Source organism: Lotus japonicus, chromosome 1 (assembly GCF_012489685.1).
Source record: "Lotus japonicus ecotype B-129 chromosome 1, LjGifu_v1.2".
In the NCBI taxonomy this organism is placed as follows: Eukaryota; Viridiplantae; Streptophyta; class Magnoliopsida; order Fabales; family Fabaceae; genus Lotus; species Lotus japonicus.
Window position 1 is genome coordinate 92,118,298 of NC_080041.1, and position 21,705 is coordinate 92,140,002.

Below are 21,705 nucleotides of genomic sequence, written 5' to 3' on the forward strand. Positions count from 1 at the left end.
ATCTGTAAGTTTCAGGGTGCCGACTACAAGTGCCCATGGCCATTTTATAATATTTTGTGCGTGTTTGGGTTATAGTCAGATCAAAATTGAATATGGTAAAAGTGATTAAAAATCAAATGTTTTTTTTTTTGACATAACCAACCACTACTCACGGTGCTTGATTGAAATAAGTAGTGAAATCATTACCAACCTCTACAATAATATTGAGAAATAATCATTACCAACTACTATTAATTATTGTTAATTTTTTATTTGAGTGCATTTACAAGAAAAACAATTGTTAAAATTGCTTTTTGGGTGTGTAATTACTAAGATGTGTCTCCTGTCTTCGAATGCTAGCTCAAGTGGTAAGAGCTAGAGACATAAGCGTTTGGGGGGAAATGGGTGAAGGGTCCAAGGCCTCGAGGAGGTCTGATTTACTAACATTTCTAACAACTAACATTTGCTTATAAAAAAAACTACAATGTGTCTCCTAAGAAACTGTAATCGCCTTTTCGTATGCATGACTCTTATAGGGTTAAAACTTTTGTTTTTGCCCTTAGAGCTTGCTTACCACTATTAACACGTTGTTGGTGTAAATTAAGTATCTTTGATACATATATTAGCAAATTAAAAATAAATTAATCTCACCAATTTATTTTCTAATCTTATTCATTTGAATGTTTTCATATTCACAATTTCTAAGTTTTATTTTTAAATATATTTTTCTTCAATGTTTTGCTTTTGACAATTTTTAATAATATCATAAAGATAAATTACATCATTTAAGGATTGGTTTATGGACCTTCTCCTCCCCAACCTAAGTTATATGTCCTCTAACTCTTACCACTCGAGTTATCCTTCAAGGACGATAAATAAGATCTATTGACGATAAATATAAATTGGTAAAAAATGGTGTGATGATAGTTTAGAAATAAAGTGACTTTGACACCTCTCCACCCTCCACCCAGAGGAGAGTGAAAGGAGAGAAGACTGAGAATCGGAAGATATGAAAAGTGATTATTTTCGGACAATTTTAGTTGTTAGTAATATTAGTAAATTAGTTTCTCTCAAGGGTTCGAACCTTAGATCATTCATCTTCATCCCAATCCCACTCAACCCTTTTATGTTCTCTAACTTTTACCACAAGTGATGTGATTGCAAAAGTAAAAGAAAGATAAAAAAAGAAAATAAGTAAAAATTAGATAGGAGATAAAATAATGTGTGAACATATCATATCTGGATAATATAGCTCTGGATATTCGAATTTGTGATTATGTCATGTTTGCAAAATATTTCCGTATAAGTGACGATAGAGAAATTGTGCTGAGAAATGAGAAGTTGAAAAGGGTAGCCTGGGAAATCAAATGGAATTAGAGTTTGAGTTGAGTTGGATTCGAAGCATGTGAACAGCGAGTGACGATTAGATAGATAGAGAGATAGCGTGAGTGACGGTGGTTTTTCTGAAACAAGATTCACAAAGTTATAAATAGGTCTTCTCTGTCTCTGACTAGGGTTTACTTTCTCTCTCTTTCTCAACTCTTTGTTTGTTCTAAATATGCGTGGATCGCATAGACGAGTTTCATGGGCTTCTGATTTTAATCTTTGTCAGGTAAAAATTCTCTTCTCTTGCACAGAAATCCCAAATCTCTTTCTTCTCAACCCTGGTTTTTCATTTTTCATTTTCTTGTTTTTGCTTTCTGTTCTTCTATTAAGCCCTCTTTGCATGCCGATCTTCTTCTCTGTCTCTGATTTTGAGAACCTCCACCGACTCGTGTGCCGAATCTTCCTTGAGTACCATCTCAACCTGATCGGTGTTTATCGAAGGACGGAAGACCCGAATTGAACCCTACTTCAAATTTCGAATTCTGGAGGACTTTTGAATCAAAGTTTAAAATACTAAACTGATGATGATTGAGTTTAGGTTAAGATGCCTATAAAATTGGTCTTAATCAATGGGAAAATGAATCAAAACAAGTAATCAATTTTGGATGAACTCTAATTCAAGTCCCAAAGAAGGTGCTAAGATGATAATTAAATCTGCAAAGTATGTGAACTTAGAAGATTACATATGTGGACAATGAACTTTTTCTGAGCCCATATAACTAACTACACATTTAAGGAGCCTGATTTAAATTTGAGAACAGTTTAAGTATTTCTTTTTGAATGAAATGGTTGTGTGTGATAGAGATAGAGTATTGGTTGAATGTTCATTTTTATTTAGGGAAGCTCAGGCATTTTCAGTATCACCATTTACCAGGAGTTGATGGTTGTTGTCATGTGATTAGCACAAGGTTATTAGTTGCTTTTGCAATCTTTAATTTAATTCAAAGTAAGTTACATGGAAGACTATATCACCAGAAATCTTGCTTCTGTAATGTGAAAAAGGAACCTATCAGGGCAGAATTGAGGGTCTTATGTTAGCTGTTCTGTTGTGCCTTGTTTTTATGCCCCTTCCTGCCCTATCTTTTGTAGATTGTACAAAAGATAATAAATCCTTTTGACCTGGGCCTCTTGAAGAGAAGGTCATGGATAACCTTACATTTCCAAGATGTTGCTATTCAATCATGCCTTTTGCTTTCCATATGCTTTAAATGGCTCTGGAAAATGAAAATTCTCTTTAGTTGGATTAGATTTTAAATAGTTTGAGATGTGTTCTCATTGTATGTGCTACTACTTGCAGATTTTATTTCCAGAAAATTTTATAGTCTTGCCTTTAGCCTAGAAGTTTTTGGCCTTCAGAAATGTAGGGACTAGACGGTTTTTGTTACCCTTCAGAAATTAGTTTTTAAAGCATGTGAGCTCATCCTAAACTTATCTCAAGTTTCCATTTAAGAAAAGTACTTTGAAACTTGTTACAGTCTTTTTGTTAGCTTTCTATGATTAAAATTTAGCATAGAAATGGGCCTATGATTCCTTCCTGGTATTTCCTAATTCTTCATGGTGTATCCTTGTGGTTGTTATTTGCTAACTTCTCTATTTATGCTTTATGACTGTATATATGAATTAGTTGATTCATCCAAACCATTTTTGTTCAATTGGCTATACTTTTCTTGCAATCATTTATATTGAAAAATATTTTGAGTTTCAAATTTATGCATTTTGCTGTTAACTGTTGCCATTTTTTTTGAACTTCTGCATAACTGATAATATTAGTGTGGTTGCAAATGTGTCGATGAGTGAAGAGTTAAAAAATAAGGTGACCTTTTGTTTTTCACTGCTATTACTATTAATTAGGGTTTTCTTGTATCCAAGCTGTATTGACAGAAAAATTTGTTCTTTTTCTGTTTGAAAGGAGACTAAATGCAAGACCTCAGCCACTTTCAATGATATTTTCTGGAGATGTACTGCAGGTGCATGCAGAATTATCAGAGGAAAAGGTTACAGAAAGTCTTGGTTGGCCAGCCTATTAACTCAGATAACACTGTCAGAGTGTGACTGAATATAAGTTTTAAGATGTCTCTGTTGTCTGAAACTTGGATGAAGAGGTGGAGATGGATCTAGTCAGAGACATTTTGAAACAGCTTGCTATTTGGATTTATGAATCTCTTTATAACTTCTATTCAAGGATCTTAATTTGATGTTACCGTCCCCAAGTTTGTATGCACAGTCATTGAGAGAAGCGCAGATTCACTCATGGACAACTCTTCTACTATATGCAAGTTTTACTGAGAAGCAACTGTATCTTGTTTAGTAGCTGAGCAAGATTGTAATCTTAGTTTCCCATTGAATAGTGTTCCCGTCTAGGTTGAGGAGATTCTGGATGCAATTTTTTTTAGTCTGACACTAGGCTGTGAAAATCTTTAAAAAAATACCGTGAAGTAGAAGGTATTTGTGCTCTTTTAAGTACGTATTAGATGAAACTTATGGATAGCAAATTGAGTACCTTTTGGTCGTTTATTCAGGGTGCAGTCACAATTTGAATGCGAAAGGGCTCATGATATGATATGATATGAAATCTCTCTGTATTCTGCATCTTTGTTTGACAGAATGTGCTAATTCTTTTTAACTGTCCCATTGTATGTGTGTTCTAGTGACTACTGACAACCATTGACATTCAATCAATAAAGATTATACTTGGATAAAATCGATTAAGAATTGCTTGATTGTGTATTAGCCTAATTAATGTATTATTACGGAGTGAAAGTGATTATGGTGGTAGTAGATTCATTAGTATTTTATTTTATGAATGGCATTTGATTTTTCTCTATGTATTTGTGGTTTGTACTTTGAAGTATGTCTGTCTATCTATCTATCTATGATTTTCTATCTTCAAGTATTTGTGTATTCATAGAATCAGTAATTAGTCATTTAAGAAGATGCTGCCTAGATATTGGTAATGAATTAGTGTTAGAAGATAGCTAAAAGGCTAAATACCATTGTTGTCAAGATTAGCTTTGATCTTGAGATTGTACGATCTTGCAATCCAAGCAGTGGTCTCCAAACTAGATGGAATGTGAGATTGTGAACCAGTGGGATTGCAAGTGGGAATACGATCTTTTGCAGCCTTTTGCCACTGTTTTACCCATTTAAGATGCTGACGTGTTCTTCCCCCTGACGTTCATTCAATTCAGTGCTCCTGTATCTTCCCTCTGACTGTTTCTGTTTTAATTTTATGTTCTGCACTTGTCTTTTCTTTTGTGTGAAAAACTTATATTGTGACTTAATGTGATCCTATCTTTTAAATTTTCAGCTTAAGTTTACTTTAATGATGTGATTTAGAGGTTATTTTCCTTATGCATTTGATTTTCTATGCATATGTATATGTTTTAAGTATAGATGTAAAATTCTGCATTTCTATTTTCTAGTAGGATCTTACTATACAATCTATGATTCTTCAATTTCTTTACCTCCCTCTCTCAATCCTAAATATGATCTCCATCTTGACAACATTGCAAAATACTATTTCTTTTTTGTTAAACAGGTTAGGTTATTCTTATCAGATGAATCTCCTTCACAAGTTGGGTTAAATTCTCAAGATCACCTCCAAGCAAAGACATCATTGCTGTTGCATCCAGGTGGAGCTGGTTCTGATGACTCTCTGCCTCCTGGATTTGAGGGAACTCATGCTTCAAGTCAGTTTGAGATTAATCTGTCCCAAATACCAGTTATTAGTTGGACTAGACCTCCAAAGGTAGTTTTGTGTCTTAGTTGTTAGTTCTATGTTGAACACTTTCCTTGGAAATTTTCTTATTATCTTGATTCCAAAATGGAAGAAAGTAAGAGAAAAATGGTGAAATGCATGAGTTTGCCTTCAATATTGTATAATTTTGTGTACTTGTTATTCTTTCAGATTGTGCTAAATCTCACATGGCAAGTGGTGGCTGGAGAAGAGAGCAAAGAGGTGGAGGATCAACATAAAAGGGAGCTGAGAGTACTTGAAGCTATTTATCCTCGCATTTCGTCCATTCCTTCAAAGTTTGTGTCTTCTCTTGCCTTCTACGATGTTTTTTCTTGGTTTCCATGCTTTTTGTCATGACAATTTTTTCCTTCATGTAGCCCTGCTGTTTCAGTGGATGTGGAAAATTCCCATCACATTGATGGTCAAATTCCTTTGATACCAATTACTCCTATTGAAGACGATGATGCGGTTGCCGATACAGTATCTAATGTTTCACAGTCTCTTGAACAACCTACTGGTATATTGAAGGTTTCGAGCTCTGCTACAAATATGCACTTAGCTGGTGGTCTAGGGTCTGATGTAGCTGCTGCAGCTGCTGCTTTAACCAACATAGTCAAGAGCAATGAACGTGGAAATTTGATTGACCATGAATTACTTAAGAATATTCTCAGGAGTCCAGAAGTGATTGAGAAGTTGGTTAGAGATTATGGAGTTACTAATAATTCACAGTATGTACATAATGTGGGACCATCTTCAGCAGCTTTTTCACGTCCTCCTATTGCTACTAATCAAGGAGAAAATGCTTTGCTCTCATCGGTTACTTCTTCCTATATTCACCCAACTGGAGGCCAGGCAGCAAGCGTTTCTACCCAGTGGGTTCCTAGGCCTGTAGTGAATTCAGTTAGTGTTGCTTCCCCTGTTGAGGTCCCTTCAAAAAAAGATGCAAACTACTATAAGAGCTTAATTCAACAACATGGAGGAGACAAACAAGAAACATTTCCATACTCTAGCAGTAATCAGATCCAGCAGCCAGTAAACCAATATGAGACAGCATACAATCCTAGAGCGAAAGCGTTGAGACCAAAGATAATGAAGCCTTGTATCTTCTTTAACAGTTCTAGAGGGTGTAGGAATGGAGCTAACTGCTCATACCAGCATGATGCATCATTCCAGCAACGAGGGAGTACTGTGTCCGGGATACAAAGCTCAAAGAGAATGAAACTGGATAATGAGATTAGCAGTTAATTATCTCATTTTGATGCAGAGGGCTGAATGCAGGGTCCATATCATACACATTTGATATGGTCAAGTTTACATTTTATTTTTTAAGTTATTGTCGGGAGCCTAATTTGCTGCAAGTTTTCGCGATCTTATATTTTGTCATTTTCGGATGAAAGGCTCTTGATTTTCTTCCCTTAATTGAGAATATGCCGAAATCACTCCTCTGGGTCATTCTTCATGAGTTTATTTCAGGATGTCTTGATCTTGCATTTGATTGCAGGTACCACCAGCTGGATCATGTATTGATTTCCTTTGGGGGAAAAATCTAACGATATAGTTGGCATTTTTGCATTTTAATATGCTTCGAAGTTAATATTGGTAAAAGAAGAAAACGAAAAAGCTTTGCTCATTTGTATGTGCTGAAATATTTGTGTCGTTGACATGAAACTTATGCATGTGAGCACTACTGGTTTTTCTCTTTCTCGCTCACACTCTAACTACATCCATAATTAAAAAAGCTCATAAACCTTGTTGTACCTGTTTTTTTTTTTTTTTTACAAAAATTGCTACCCAGTTACGAGTTTGATGTTGTAATTGCGTGTTCTGAGTTCTGAACATCTCCATTCCTTTACTCATTTAGTGGCAGGGATTTACAAAAAAAGCGCCATAAAACTTACTTTTTTTTCTCAAAATCATTCATTATCCGTTTCGTTTGGGAAAAAAAAAAAAGATTAGTAGAGAAAAAGAAGTGAAAAATATGGTAGATTTTTGTAGGTAGTTTGGTATGATAGAGATTAAAAAAAATATATGTGTATCTTTATTCCATTTTTTTTGGTTGAGTAGATAAGAGAAAGAGATGAGGTGACTTTAGTATAAAATGACTTTTGTTGTTGTCATCATCTTTGATGAATGTCACCTTTGTTTGCAAAGGGAAACAGTTGTATGTTCCTTTCAACAAATGTGTTTTTCAAGATTTAAACTTGTGTTCTCATCCTTATGGAGTCTAGTTTGCTTACCACTAGATTTGTTGGTTATAAAATGACATTTTTATTGTAAGTGTAATACAATTTGAGGGATAAAATAGGTGAATGAGTAAAAAAAATATTTATCTCATCATATTTCTCTTCAATTTGAGGAGATTTTAAAAAGTAGGTGGACCTCACCACTTCATTTCTCTCTCACCTCTTCTATGTTTCAACCAAACGGGGTGATTTTTTATTTCTCACAAATCTTTGTTCAATGGACCCTAGGATCCAAAGTTGCAAATTCTTATGTTTCCTACTACCGAATGGTCAATCTTGATCCACAACGATTAGAGATCTGACTAGAGATATTGTCAGGATAATTGTAATACAATCATCACATGTAAACTAATTTTGGAGGTAGAGTTAAGCTAATTTCAATTCTAATATAACATTAGAGTATCATAAATTCGTTTGTTGGACACTTTTCATATATGAGTTACCCTGTAAATGTGAGTCTTGCAAATTTCACTACGCCTTTCTGAAGCAGAAAAAAAAAATCACAACATGAGAGGATGTGTTAAAACTTAGAAGTCTTACATTGATTATGTTAGATTTAATTTAATTTAAATAATTTTTATAATTTAATTAACTTTGATAACTTTTTAAGTTTTTTTCTTTGCAATTCCTTATGTTACAATATCCAACATGCGATTGCGTATGAAGAGAAAACTGTGAAAACTAAACCCTAACTAAGCCTTCTGGGTCCACCTTCTTCTTCCTCGAGAGATTGTGAAAATGTTGAAGTTCCTATCAAAAGTGAAGATCGAGTTCAGTGCGCTAGACCCACGAGCAGCATCATGTATGGAGTTTCTCGCACAATGCAACTCACGGAAGGCGAAGGAATCCAACCCCGCTTGCGAGGTGGAGGTCAAGCGCGGAAACGTCGCTCATCCGCCGCAGATCACCGTGACGTTCGTGAACGGTGTCGAAGAAGCCTTCGATGCAACAGCCACGCCCGCCCACAACATCAGAAGCATGATTCTTGAAAAGGGTCAGCTCCTTGAGACCGAACAGATGTTCCGTGAGGCAGGAGAGGCTTGGCCTGTTATCATCCCTGAGGAGGAGATTTCGCAACACGCTCCCGGTACCAAAGTGCGTTTCCATTCTCTGGCTTTTCTCACCATTTGAGCTTTTGAAGTGTGTGAAATTGATTCATTTTGTTGCTTTGCTTGTGTTTTGATTGAGTAGGTTTCTTCTGTTAGGCTCTGCATTTGATTTTAGTGCGTTTGGTTACTACAATTGATTCTAAAGACAAAATTAATTTTGGGGAGCTTATGTGAGAATTGATTGAGAAAAGTGAAGTGGAACAAAGTCACAAACCATGTTATGAGATAAGCTCAAATTAGCTAGATTTAGGTATAAGTGATTATTAATAAGTGAATATGCAGCTTATAGGCAGGTTTTCATATGCTTACCAAAACAATTACATAAGTGTTTATTATGCTACAAGATAAGTTTAAATAAGTTCGGCTAAACGGGTCTTTAGTTGAACACTCTGTTTGTATATTTCTTGTATGTTGATGGGATGCTGCTGCATTGTTGTAGTAGCTCTGGCGCTTAGATGTCATAGTAATCAAAGCTGAATGACACATTGATTACTTCATTACAAGCTGTTGTGTATTAGTAAGTGCCTTGCCTGTATTTCTAGGAACAGGTAGTATGGTGGTTCTTCTAACAGGAGTTGCTTGTTGTTTTACTCTGCTCACCCCAGTTGTACTTTTGTGTAGCATTTCTTGCCTTTATTCTTTTATAGGATGGAAGACAAGTGATGATTTTAAGATATGTTGAGGTTCAGAAAGTTGATTTTAGTCATACTATGTAGTTTAGGTGCAGCATAAGTTAATGGATCTGATAAGAAGAACACCAGCTGTTATTATATATATGCAGCTGGACTATTTTAAGGTCCAATCCCGGGTTTCCCTATAAGGCAATCTAGTATTTTTGCGTGTGATACAATGGACTTGATTTCTCACTGCTGTATAAATTGTGTTGCAAATTTCAACTACATGGTCAATTAGTCGTTTGATGGAGCTTTTCCCAGTTTGTTCTCTTTATGTGTTACACTTTTTTGTACAATTGCCAAGTATCTGCATGGCTTTACATATTTTGTTTCAATAAACTCTGGCATTTTTTGTGTTGGGTTTGGCTTCTATTAGCAATCTTCAATAACATACTTTCAGCTTGTGAATACTGCCTATAGCTATACCAGCTTTAATTATTTTTGTTTGTTTTTATCTGCCCCTTCTTTCAGCCTAGGAAAGCAGAAGACAAGAAGCAATAACTATAAATTGTTGAGCGCAGTAACTGATGGACATTGTTCTGGGTCTGTTGCGGTTTCCATTGGAAGGAAAATATGGCATCTGATCACTATTGTTGCATGCCTTGCTGTAGTTTAGGATTATTAAGCAATAACTATAAATTGTTGAGCGCAGTAACTGATGGATATGGTTTGCTTAATAATCGATGCCTCTGAATTCTATAATTTGGAAACTGTTGTATTGTTATGCTCAAATTTGTTTTCTTCTGATTGATGCCTACAGAGTTGTGTGAATGTTGTTGCATTTTTAACTTCAAAATGTCTTGCACAATGCTGTCAAATAATATCAGATTATTGATTCAAAAGCACAATGTCCAGGGTTCAATCTATTGTAAGTGTCCCTATCAACTACATCAAATTCGAAATTCCTAAGAAGTTAAAATTACCAAATCATATTGCATTTATGGATAATATTTGTAATTTATCAATGAAAATTGAATCAACCTAAGAACACTTAGTGTATGAAACGATTATCATAACATCCTTTGTTACATATTAGTAGTTGTTATTTACAATCAAAAGAATACATTTAAACTTCTCTTCATAGTGATGAAGTCTAATCTGAGTCATCAATTCTAAGCTATTTTGGAAGGAGGGGGTCTTAGAGAAGGATGTGCAAAATGGCCCTCAAGTAGTCCTTTTGCTAATACCTTGTAAGTTGCTTCGGTGAAGTGGACTCCGTCCCAACTTACATATTTTGAAGGGTTGGGGCAGACTTTGGAGGCGGAACTTCCACATTGTACACAACATGCTTTTAAAGCTTCATTCTTATCAGAACTAAACCCTGTATCACACATTCACATGTTTGCATGAATTAGAAACAATAAATCATAATAATATTAGCAACACATGGAAGTGTTTTATTCCAATAAAAAGCCAACATATCACACCAAATTTTTGGGGCGCTTGATACAAACGTTTGGTATCGTTGTAGTAGTCAAAATATATTATCTCAGCTTGACGGTACTTCTTTCTTAGTATCTTTATGGCATGTTTGAGCTGCTTGTTATAGTTCTCCATGAAAGTATTAAAATGTATCAAGCACCCAAACTGATCATAGTCCGATTTCTTGGTACTATTTGCTAATAAAATAGTGCCAGCAGAGCAACCGATTGGGACGTTTCCAGGCACCGCTAGCTCCACTGCACCTTCTTCTATTAATGCCTATAAAATAGAAGAAATGAATATAAAATCATTTTTACCTTTATTTACAACCAGGAACCAATCAATTTCATAGCTAACATTCTAATATTTGAATTTGATATAACATACAGCGGTGACATTGGCAATTGTTTGAATAATTAGAGGGACTCCTCTTTTAAGTTCTGTCTCATTTTTAAGTGAAAGAAGTGAGATAATATCATTCCCACCAATCTCTCCCACTAAAAATAATGATTTTTTGAAGTAGTTATCGCACTCTGAGTCATATAATAGAACAAAATTTGTTAGCCACATTGAGAGGATTTCATGTACTTGAAAGAAACATCATTCAAATTTCAAGGAGTTATAGTAAAACCTTTTCTTTTGCATAAGGAAGGTTTGAGCTTCTTGAACCAATCAAGTTGGACACTCAATGATTTATCCGATGTTGGTTGATAGCCTCCTCTCTTTTTGAAATACTCTACATCAAGTGCAGTAGCACCAGAAACGGCAAAATTTACTCCTTTCTTGATGTCTTTGGCTTTGGTGAGATTCATATAGACTGGCAGATATTGAAAACCATATGCTTTGGCTACAATTCAAATGGTCTCACGTTAGTACATTATTGAATTACCCTTCTATGATTGTTATGTTGTTTTTGTATAGTTATATTAACAAATTCTCTATCACCCTAGTTTCAAACAACTTCACTCTATATTATTTTGTAAAGTTCAGATTGAGTCCTCTATATCATTTAAGAATCCCTTCATATTTAGCAGAAAATACAATAAATCCATCTTATGATGAAGAATCTATTGAAGAATATGCATTAGAAGACCATGTTAGTAGTATTTCCCTTAACTTTCATTTTCTTTTTAGATCAATAAATTATATTTAATCCCTCTATAAAAATGGAGTAAAAGTACCTATGAAATCTATCATCAATCTTCCATCTGACATACGCCCAGTTGGATGTTTGAAGTACGTTGAGCCATAAGAGTTTTTATTTCCTGGATATTGCGGGTACAAAATACCAGCATTTCCAGTGTCACTAAAAGAGTCACCAAAATTGAATATCGCCTCATAAGGAAGAGGCTTAGCATTTGAAACAATATTTCCAAGGAAACCATATACAAAGTTGATGCTTAAGAGAATGAAGATATTCATGATGTTAATGTAAGCTAGAAAAATGGTGCTTGCCGAAAATGAATAATATGGAAATTGATAACTATTTGTAAGAGAATGAAGATCTTCACACCAGTTACTTATTTTGATCACCACACAACTATCACTATATTATGGAAATTGATAACTATTTTTATTCTCATTTAACTAGTACTTTCCAACCATACACTCCCATGAACACCGGGTTCTTACTTGTGGAAATTACTTGTTGTCATTGTTTTGATTCTTTCCACAGTTTGTTCAATGCAACATCAACGCCGGACCTCAACATAAGGAGCATCATCCTTGAAAAGAGTCAACTCTTCGAGACCTAACAAATGTTTCATAACCCACACCAACCATAATGATATAAATAAACTATATATATTTTTTTAATCATTTGACCACCTGTCTCCACGGGGAAAAGGGGTCCCACGTGACTAATTTGGCTCGGGATACAGTAGTGATGTCCCTGGTCACAAATGTATTATTTCATGTAGCTTAAATACTTTTTTGTGGTATCGTGATTTCAATATAAGACAATATGTAACATTTTAGTGGGTGTCACGTTAGAGTTATAAAATTATTCATGTGTCTCTTATATATCTAATAACTTAAGCTTTTGGGATAATTGGTTCTTAACACGGTATCAGAGCTATGGCCAAACGGTCTAACTTTGATTCTGAGTGCTCTCAATTCTTCTAATAAAAAGTTGAATAACACAGGGTAGGTGAGTTTGTGCATGATCAACGCTTCAAGCCCAAAAGAACTCTTACGTGAAAGGCGTGTTACAAACCATCCATTTGACTCTTACCCAACAACTTAAGTTTTTGAGATAATTATTTTTTAACAGATACGACAGACTTGATTTCTCATCGTTACATATGTTAATTAGTTAATTAGAATACTCATATTGACTTTAAATATGGTTAAATAAATCCTTATATGGAATTAATATGGAATACATTAGTCATCGCCCCTAAACTAGCTTTTTGGAGTATAAAAGCTAACTCAAACTCTAAGAATATAGTTATGGGAAATAGTAAATACTAAATACAACAATGTAGTTGTTTCCTGGTGCCTTGTTTTCATGTGTTTCCTCTGCATATACAATTGCAATGTCTTGTTTTACAGTTCTAGATTCAATAACTTAGTTGTATGTTGAGTCATGAGTGTGAGTTTTATTAAGTATCTTCTACTTAGTTATCTAATATAACATACTTTCTATTTGTTAATGTGGCCTATAACTGTAGCAGTTTTACTTAATTATTTTGATAAAAAATTCTTAGTTCTTGTATTTTTATGTGCCCCTTATTTTGGCCAAGGAAGACATAAGAGCAGAAGCAATAGCTAAAAGGTTTACCAACAAATGCTAATAGTTATGCATTTAATTTGAACATGTATTTTATCTACTATTTTGTTGGTTTAAAATTTAAATGACAAAAAAAAAGATTTTTCTTGAGCAAAATATTGAATTTGAGTTTTAGGAATAAAAAAATAAATTCAAGACAATTATTAATATCTATGCAATTATCAAAAAATTAATTTAATATTTATGCAGTCATGCAGAGACCAGAGGCAGGCAGAGACACTGCACCTTTCCCAGTATTCAGCATTGAATATATGGCAGGTAGTGACAACAAGGGAATAAAACCCTTCAAGTGAGTCATGTTTGAAACTCCACTACCACTATCCTCCAAATCTATACATCCTAATCAATCTTGTGTTGCTCTTCTTCTTCTTCTTCTTCTTCTTCTTCTTCTTCTTCTTCACTGATCCCTTATCTCTTTCTGCAAGATGGGTTCTGTTTCTCTCAAGATAGGGGATGGAACAGCAAGGTTCAAAAGAGCAACTCTGTGTTCTTCAGCAACCAACATTCTCATGATCTTGGCTGTTATCACCACCAATCTCTTCGCTCTTTACTCTTTCACCGCTTCTCCTAAAGTCAACCACACCGAGCTGCTACTTCACCAAGCCCACAAGAATTTCTCCCTCATCTCAGAGCAGGTCACGCTCATACTCAGAGAAATTGACCAGTCTCAGAAGAAGCTTGCCCAGATAGAGAAAGAGCTTCTCGGCTATGACAGCGTCGATCTTTCGAGACCCAATATCGCAATTGAGCTTAAACTCTTCCTCAAACGCCACCAGCTTCCTCTAGGCAAGGATTCCAAAACTGGAATCACTGAAATGGTTTCCTCTGTTGGCCACTCCTGTGAGAAATATATGGAGTTCTTGTCTCAGTACATGGAGTACAAGGCTTTTGGAGCTTGCCCTGATGATTGGAGCATGGCACAGAAGCTGATTTTGAGAGGGTGTGAGCCTCTTCCTAGAAGGAGGTGTTTTTCAAAGACTATTTCTAAGGTAGGGGTTTACCCTTTTCCCTCTTCACTTTGGAAACCTGTTGCTAATAAAACTGTTAATTGGAGTGGTCTTGGGTGTAAGAATTTTGGATGCTTGAAGGGTAAGAAATTAAGCAGAGAATGCATTACTTGCTTTGATTTGGTTAATGGGTATGAGAATCATAGGTTTATCAAGGCTAAGAGTAAGAATGATTTTCTCATTGATGATGTGTTAGTGTTGGCAATGGGAAGTGGTGGAATTAGAATAGGACTTGACTTGGGAGGTGGGTCTGGATCCTTTGCTGCTACTATGGCTGAAAGGAATGTTACAGTGGTTACTACCACCCTGAACATTGATGCTCCATTCAGTGAGTTCATTGCAGCAAGAGGGCTTTTTCCTCTTTACTTGAGCTTAGATCATAGGTTCCCATTCTATGACAATGTGTTTGATTTGGTTCGTGCTTCAAGTACTTTGGATGTTGGAGGAGAAAAGCCTGAGAAGTTGGAGTTTTTGATGTTTGACATTGATCGTGTTTTACGGGCTGGTGGTTTGTTTTGGCTGGACAATTTCTATTGTGCTGATGAAGAGAAGAAGAAAGCATTGACTCGGTTGATTGAAAGGTTTGGATATAAGAAGTTGAAATGGGTTGTGGGAGAGAAGGTTGATGCTCTTGGATCAGGCAAAACTGAAGTTGTGTTATCTGCTGTTCTTCAGAAACCTGTGAGGGTGTAAAGATGAATCCAATAAAGGGTGAAAGGTGAGAATAATTGTGCTTCTGCTAGCTCTGTTTCACAGACAATCTGTGTGAAATGTGAATGAGTAACTTGTAACATAATCAGAGCCCATTAGAAGTGGAATAAGTGCTTGAATGGTTGTATTTTAAGAGATGTTGTATATCTTATTCAGGCACTAGGTTCTTTTAGTTATCTTGTAGTTGATAAATTGCTAGTAAATGTAAAATGAATTACATTTTTAAAGTTATAAAGTTTACTCAATTTTAAACTAGACGAAGGTCAGTTTCATAAGTGGTTTTGTTGGTTTGGAGAATGTCCTTCACTAATCGGTCCTTGGTTTGAAATCAGCGAAATATCGAGAGAAAAGAAACTAGATAAATAGTCTGGAGTCAGTTTGGTTTGGTTATTGTGCAAGTTGATTAAAAAAGTCCAGTTCAGTTTCACATGGCTTGACCTCACGCAAATTAGTGATATTAGTCAATTTTTTATTGAAAAATCTAATAAATTGGTAATACTAAACATTGCATTTCTCAATAACTTTTTTGTTGGAATCCTTCAACCAACGTCTTCACAACGAATTTGGTTTCTGCAGCTTTCTTCGATGCTCTCTAAATAACAAATATTGATACATTATATGTCCAATTAAGTAAATCCAACAGTCACCAATTAATCCTTAAGTTTATTGATCAATCTCAGAAAAATATGGATTCATCTGAGATGAAAACTGACCAATCCTACAACCAGATTAGCCACTCTTAAGATGACATTATGTTACCAGTGTATTTCTACATCTAACGGCACACATTGTATTTTATACCAATCCATGTCTCTCTTGTCATTGAAGGGAATATATTTTTTGACAACTTGAACTTATATACAAACACACAAGTATTTGTGGGAACATCTTACAATGTCATGTTTTCAAACTCGTACGTTATACAAGCCAATTCAATGACAACGGAATAAACTACATTTCCCACAACAAAAGCCTTACAAAAAGAGGTTTATTAATAATCTCAAATACAGCAACCTTCACCATTGACACCTTGCAACACACCACTGTTTAGAAGCTCCATACCCTCTTCATTCATCTGCTGAACCGTATGCCAGAAAGGGTGAAGGATACTTCACACTGACTCGTACACAAGATGTTAACTAAGCTCTGAAATTGTTAAAACTAAATTTCCCAAGGATCATCCCGCACAAGCAGAACATCATTCTCATAATCCACATATACCAATTTCCATCCTGAACCACTTGTATCGTTCAGCAGACCAGTCAGTCCAAACATGCACTCAATTGCATGGATCAGTTCGTTCATAGTTCTTGAAAGTGGTGACATCAATTGAACTTCCTACAGAACCTGCCTTTTGCGTCTGTCAGATCATACAACTTAAGCGATACATTAAAAGTGCCAACAGGCAAAATCATGTTTAGCTTCAAAATTGGTCACAACATGCTATATCATAGCATTTATGTCCCTTTTGAGATATCATTAGTAGTATTAGTGCTAGTTTGGAAAGAGATTTCCACTACAAACCTTGGTATAGGTACGCCTACGTGCAGGCTTTGGAGCTACTTGCAGCCATGAAGAATTATTCTGCAGCAAGCTGCTTCCATCAAAATCAATATGGCTTGAAGATGCAAAACCTGAGTTGTCCTGGAATACTTGCAAGGAAAAGGCATGTGATTCTGCTAAACTCACAGATGATATCTGTGACTGGACATCTTGTCTAGTACTTAAGTTGATCACCATGCAATCTCAAAAATTCTTTTCCTTCAATGTGCAACACTCATCCAAGATGACACTTGATGTTAGTATATGTGTATTCTGCATGTAGCGAGCTCTGCTCCTTTGGCTTTGTTAGATCTACTCCGATCAAGACTCCATCTTTCCTCTGCTACGCTATTCTTGGTTCTTGTTCGTTCCCTTCATATGCATTATCAATTTTGAGATAATGTCTTTATCTAGACTATGTTAAAACAAAAACTGGAAGCCTATAAGAGCAATTTAACTGTGTTAGTGTAACAACTCACCTGTGTTTCTTTCTTTTTTAAGTCTTTCTCTAGAAAACGAGTCAAATTATCCTTATTGATAAGTTATGGTTCATTAGTGTCTTGCTTTATTCAATTAGATTTTATACTAGTAAATACAAGCAAAATAAATGTTGGGAGATTGGTATAAAAAGTTTTACTCTTGAATTAGTATTAACTGGTCACGTACATAAATCACTTATTCAACCACGCTTGTGAGAAATTTAAAAGATATGGTATATGTTCAAAGTCCCACAACACTTCAACAGGTCAACAGCATACTATAGCATACTGCAAATCTTGACCAGGTTTAATAAACGAAAATACACATATTTGCCACAAGTATCGTTTGAACAGCAGCATTGTTTTTGTTGTTTCAAATTCCTAATCCTACCTATTTGTGTTATTTTTTATGTTTATATTATTTTAGAGGTAGGATCTTTTGTTCCGTATTATGATCACACATTGTGTGTCTATTTCCTAAATAGAGCTTACAAGTGTGACAAACATGTTCAAACTGTAGTCTTCTTGCTTTAGGAAGCCATAACTCATATTTTTTACCTATATAACTGTTGTTATATTAAGTAATCTAGCAATCCAAACCCTTAGATGTCAGTAATCTATGCAACAATACAGTCTTAGAGAGGCAGTTTGTTTGATGCTAATTTTTCACATCTGTAAGGAAAGTCAATAGAGGCTCCAGTGAGAATATCAGATGAAATGGATGGTAGCTCAATTAATAGAAGCAGAAGAACAAGGAAAACATAAGAAAAAAACCAATAAGATAGACCTTTATGTAAATGTTCTCTACAAACAAAATTGGATTTTTGATAGAGCAAAATGACAGGCGTCATTTGATTCACGTTGTCAACCAACCTAGAAATTAAAATAAATTGTAGTGAACATGGCAACTAATTTAAGAATTTGGCTCCAAATCCCATTTCATCCATCACTCTACATCTACCTATTCCCCTTATTATCAAACATAAAGTTTCAAAAACAAAACATAAGAAACTCACAACATCCTGAGTCTACAACAGTAATAAAGAGAAAACAACTCATACAAGAAACCTAGATAGAGTACCTCAGAACTGAGATGTAACTTCAAATTGCTACACAGGATTCAGCGTCTTTTACCAAGGGATTTATGATGCAACGCTACCAATCCTTGAAGAGATTCTAAAGACCATGTTTCCTCATTTTGGGCATATACCTTTTGATTTAGAGAGTCTATTATTATGCTGACATTACCAAACCCATATATCTGGTGACCATTGTGCATTCTACCAGGTTTGAGCTTGAATAGTAAACCATGTTGCTGAGCATGGGCCTCAATGACTTCTTTCAAGCTCAACTCATGCGCACCATCAGCATTGACAGCACCGCCCAAGCTTGCAGCAGCTTGTTGTTGAGCATAGGCTGCTTTCTGCTGAGCCTCAAATTGTCTTTGCTCAAGTACCCTAAGATAGCTTATATTCTCCTTTAAACCGGGTTGGACCACCTCCATACCTTCAACAGCCTGATTCATCATACCAAGACCGCGATTAAGCTGGAATCGAATACTTTCATTTGCCAAAAGTTCTTTTGGAATAAGTTCTTTCCATCCCAAATACCATTTTGTAACTTCTTCAAAGTTGGGATTTGAGCACAACCAATGATACAAAACCTGAAGCCACTTGGAAAAGAAGAATTTCTCCATCATATCAGCCATGAGATGAATTGGAATAGCTGAAGCCCAGTTCATTACCCAATAAAAGTGATCAAGATTTTGATTTGCTGGGTTCACTTGGAATTCTTGCAAGACAAGCTGCAACTTTGGTACAATAAAACGAAGCATAAGTTGTTCCCAACTTACAGAATCAAATACAGTCTTCCAAGGAGACAGAATAGCATACGCAGAACCATCACTTGGGTGCCACGCACCAAGAACAGTACTCAATTTGAAACGAATCACCTGGTAGATACCCTCCAACTTGTGCCCTAGCAGAGGTAACCATGGATGCACCCAAGTGTGGATAGGAATGGTCTCACGATGTGGTTCCCAAGTATCTACAGCACTTGACAGTTTTGGCATGACTATATTGTCCAATATAGTTGCAAGAACTGAAGAAGGAAGCAACTTTTCCCACGACTCCAGAAACCGCAGCATTGGCTCAGGATCCCGTGCCTGCCAGGTATTGATACCAGATATTCTAACAGCTGGCAACACAACCTCTGAAACCAACTGAGCATAAGGTGATGAATCATCCCAAATGTCGAGACAATCTTCTCCTTGAAGCAATGTCTTCCACTGTGATACCAACTCCAGCCCATGGGATGGATTTCGAAGAGGATCCCATCCTTGGAACACTCTAATAAACAAAGGCAGGGCATACGAGCAAGCAATGCATGATAAATTACACAACTTGTAGTTATCAGCATATTTCTGGTGCAACTCCCTAAAGCATTGGGCAAGGGAATCCAGTGTTAATGTTCCTGCAGTGTTCTCTTCTCCGATTTGGTCCAACACATCCATTATTTTCTCAAAACCATCCAGCTGCTTCTTTTGAAATGCTGCCTCACTTTCTAACTTCTCCTTTTCTTTTTTCAAGCTAAGTGCTGTCTCCCTCTCTCTCCTCAAATCTCTATCAATCTCTTGGATCTCAGCCTCGGCCAACCGAACTATTAACCCTACGTTATGCTGAAGTTCTGGCATCGGGACATCTCTTTCCTTTGCTTTCTCCTCAGCATTCAAGTCAGACAAATTTGTATACACTCGAACCTGCGGTCCCCTCATATCTAAAATCCTGTGAACAACTTCAGAATCTTCTTCTTGCTTGCTCGCCAACAACTGCTCGGCAGTTACATATTCTTCCTCCTTTTGCTTCTTCTTCGACCTCGATTGCCTTGACCACGACCTCTCTTTCGTCCTACCAACCGTCGGCTGGGCAGCTTCAGACACACTCTGGCTCTCCACCTGCAAAGCAGGCAACGGCGCAGCCGGAGTCTCGTTATTAAACCCAAGACCAGAGTTCTTAGCCCTCAATCTGGCCTCAATAGGTTTCAAAATACCCTGCTCATTCTTCCCAAGACCACCCCCTTTATAACCCATCCTCTCCAACAACTTCATCCCTATTCCCTTAGTATGCTTCTCGAATTTCCCCACATCACCCGATACATCCTGACCAGCAGCACCCTGCCTGTCCCCTCTCTTCTTCTCCTTTCTCTCCATCTGCCTCTCCCTTTCCCTCCTCATTGCCCCCTCCTTAATCATCTTCCCAAACGCCGTCGGCAAGAACTTCTCATCATCATTCTCATCCGACTCATCATTGTTTCTATCAGAACCATTGCCCGCAGCACGACCGGAATTAAACCCTAAACCAGACCCTGATGTGCTAGCAGACCCTAATCCCCCCATACCAAGACCTAAACCAGGCCTACCATCACTAACATCACCATCCCTCTCATCCTCATCCTTCTCTCTAGAATTCTTATCAATCTCCTCATTAGGCATAAAAGTACCTGTAGAGACAAAATTCACCGGTTTGGTGAGGTCTTGCTTTTTGGACATACTGCGATCTTTGCGGCGTTTTCTGCTGGAATAATCATCGTCGGAGTCGGCAAAAACTCCATAGAGCACATCGTCTTTGGTTTGTGCATGCTTCTCTTTGCGCTTCCGGTAGTAATACTCGCCGGCAATCCATTCGCCGCCTTCGAAATCGTTGTCCATTCCGAATCGGTCCATCTCTTGGTCCTCGTCCATGTTCTCTCCCTTATTAACTCTGATGAAAACAAAATTAGGGTTCAAAAGGGAAGAGATGAAGCAAGTTGAAGTGAGAATCGGGGAGATGAAATACCTGGGTGTGGCCAAAACGACGACGCTACCAAGGCGGTGCTTTTATATGTAGGTCGGTTCAGTTTTAAGATATTATTTTTTGAATATATTTCCCCCATAAAATATTTAAACAACTATATAAAATTTGCATTTTTAGTGTTAACTGAAACTAAAGAACAAAAAAACTAATCTTGTCTCCAACTATGTAATTATGTAAGGGCTGAGATTCTAGGAGTGTTCCATGGGTTGCGCTTGTGTTGGGATCTTGGATATCGTTGTGTTGTGGTGCAGTTAGACTCCATGTTGTTGCGACAAGGTCCACCTTCCACCACTATGCTCCCATCATTAGCTCGGCACTCTCTTTTTGAGATAATAGCTGGTGGTCTTGCTTTTGCTTTTCTTTAAGCATTATGTACCCAAAAAAAATGTAAAGCAAGCCGCCGAATCAAATATTGAGTATGAGAGAACATCGAAGAAAACCGCATTACTTGCATAAGCCTAAACATTACTTGCACAACAAACGGCTTGAAGGAGACATTTCAGGAGCGAATGTCAATAGAGATAAGCTCATTTAAGACATCATACAAAAGAGAGATCATGGATGGGGCATCAAGCAAACAAAAGACATCCAAGGAATATCTCAACTCACCTAACAATATCAATAAACATGTCAAGCTCATTTAATTTTCTATATTGACTTATAAAATGATTTAAACAACTATAAATAAAAGTAATAAAATTTGTACTAGTGCAAGTAATAAAATTGCATTTCAAAAATAGTAATAAAATTTGTCAAAGTCAAAATTTATACTAAA

The 21,705-nt window shown here is 36.3% G+C and overlaps 6 protein-coding genes across 8 annotated transcripts; 3 read left to right on the forward strand and 3 right to left on the reverse strand.

Annotated features, from left to right (window-relative positions):
* The first annotated feature begins 1,274 nt into the window (after positions 1-1,274).
* On the forward strand, positions 1,275-6,540 carry LOC130727804 (zinc finger CCCH domain-containing protein 6). Its single transcript, XM_057579052.1, has 4 exons — positions 1,275-1,591; positions 4,904-5,113; positions 5,273-5,397; positions 5,479-6,540. Exons 1-4 carry the CDS (start codon positions 1,538-1,540, stop codon positions 6,344-6,346), a joined length of 1,257 nt encoding a protein of 418 aa, XP_057435035.1. The 5' UTR covers positions 1,275-1,537; the 3' UTR covers positions 6,347-6,540.
* Positions 6,541-7,983: 1,443 nt separating this feature from the next.
* LOC130727805 (uncharacterized) lies at positions 7,984-9,969 on the forward strand. The gene is made up of 2 exons (XM_057579053.1): positions 7,984-8,439; positions 9,599-9,969. Exons 1-2 carry the CDS (start codon positions 8,083-8,085, stop codon positions 9,626-9,628), a joined length of 387 nt encoding a protein of 128 aa, XP_057435036.1. The 5' UTR covers positions 7,984-8,082; the 3' UTR covers positions 9,629-9,969.
* Positions 9,970-10,239: 270 nt separating this feature from the next.
* On the reverse strand, positions 10,240-11,971 carry LOC130732232 (GDSL esterase/lipase At5g45910-like). Its single transcript, XM_057584328.1, has 5 exons — positions 11,767-11,971; positions 11,181-11,396; positions 10,937-11,082; positions 10,546-10,828; positions 10,240-10,448 (listed from the first exon to the last, which is right to left on the reverse strand). Exons 1-5 carry the CDS (start codon positions 11,969-11,971, stop codon positions 10,240-10,242), a joined length of 1,059 nt encoding a protein of 352 aa, XP_057440311.1.
* A 1,590-nt stretch (positions 11,972-13,561) lies between these two features.
* LOC130727809 (probable methyltransferase At1g29790) lies at positions 13,562-15,313 on the forward strand. Its single transcript, XM_057579058.1, has one exon. The coding sequence runs from the start codon at positions 13,766-13,768 to the stop codon at positions 15,038-15,040; it is 1,275 nt and encodes a 424-aa protein (XP_057435041.1). The 5' UTR covers positions 13,562-13,765; the 3' UTR covers positions 15,041-15,313.
* Positions 15,314-15,874: 561 nt separating this feature from the next.
* Positions 15,875-16,798, reverse strand: LOC130727810 (auxin response factor 5-like). Its single transcript, XM_057579060.1, has 2 exons — positions 16,583-16,798; positions 15,875-16,418 (listed from the first exon to the last, which is right to left on the reverse strand). The coding sequence occupies exons 1-2, from the start codon at positions 16,796-16,798 to the stop codon at positions 16,338-16,340; spliced, it is 297 nt and encodes a 98-aa protein (XP_057435043.1). The 3' UTR covers positions 15,875-16,337.
* A 17-nt stretch (positions 16,799-16,815) lies between these two features.
* Positions 16,816-21,185, reverse strand: LOC130727806 (septin and tuftelin-interacting protein 1 homolog 1). 3 transcript variants are annotated; one of them, XM_057579054.1, is made up of 2 exons: positions 18,161-20,947; positions 16,816-16,972 (listed from the first exon to the last, which is right to left on the reverse strand). In XM_057579054.1, exon 1 carries the CDS (start codon positions 20,816-20,818, stop codon positions 18,200-18,202), a length of 2,619 nt encoding a protein of 872 aa, XP_057435037.1. In that variant the 5' UTR covers positions 20,819-20,947; the 3' UTR covers positions 16,816-16,972; positions 18,161-18,199. The 3 variants fall into 3 exon arrangements, with proteins under 3 accessions (XP_057435037.1, XP_057435039.1, XP_057435038.1); XM_057579056.1 differs by having other exon boundaries at positions 16,818-17,040; positions 18,161-20,948; XM_057579055.1 differs by lacking the exon at positions 16,816-16,972 and having other exon boundaries at positions 17,842-20,837; positions 20,913-21,185.
* Between the last annotated feature and the right edge of the window lie 520 nt (positions 21,186-21,705).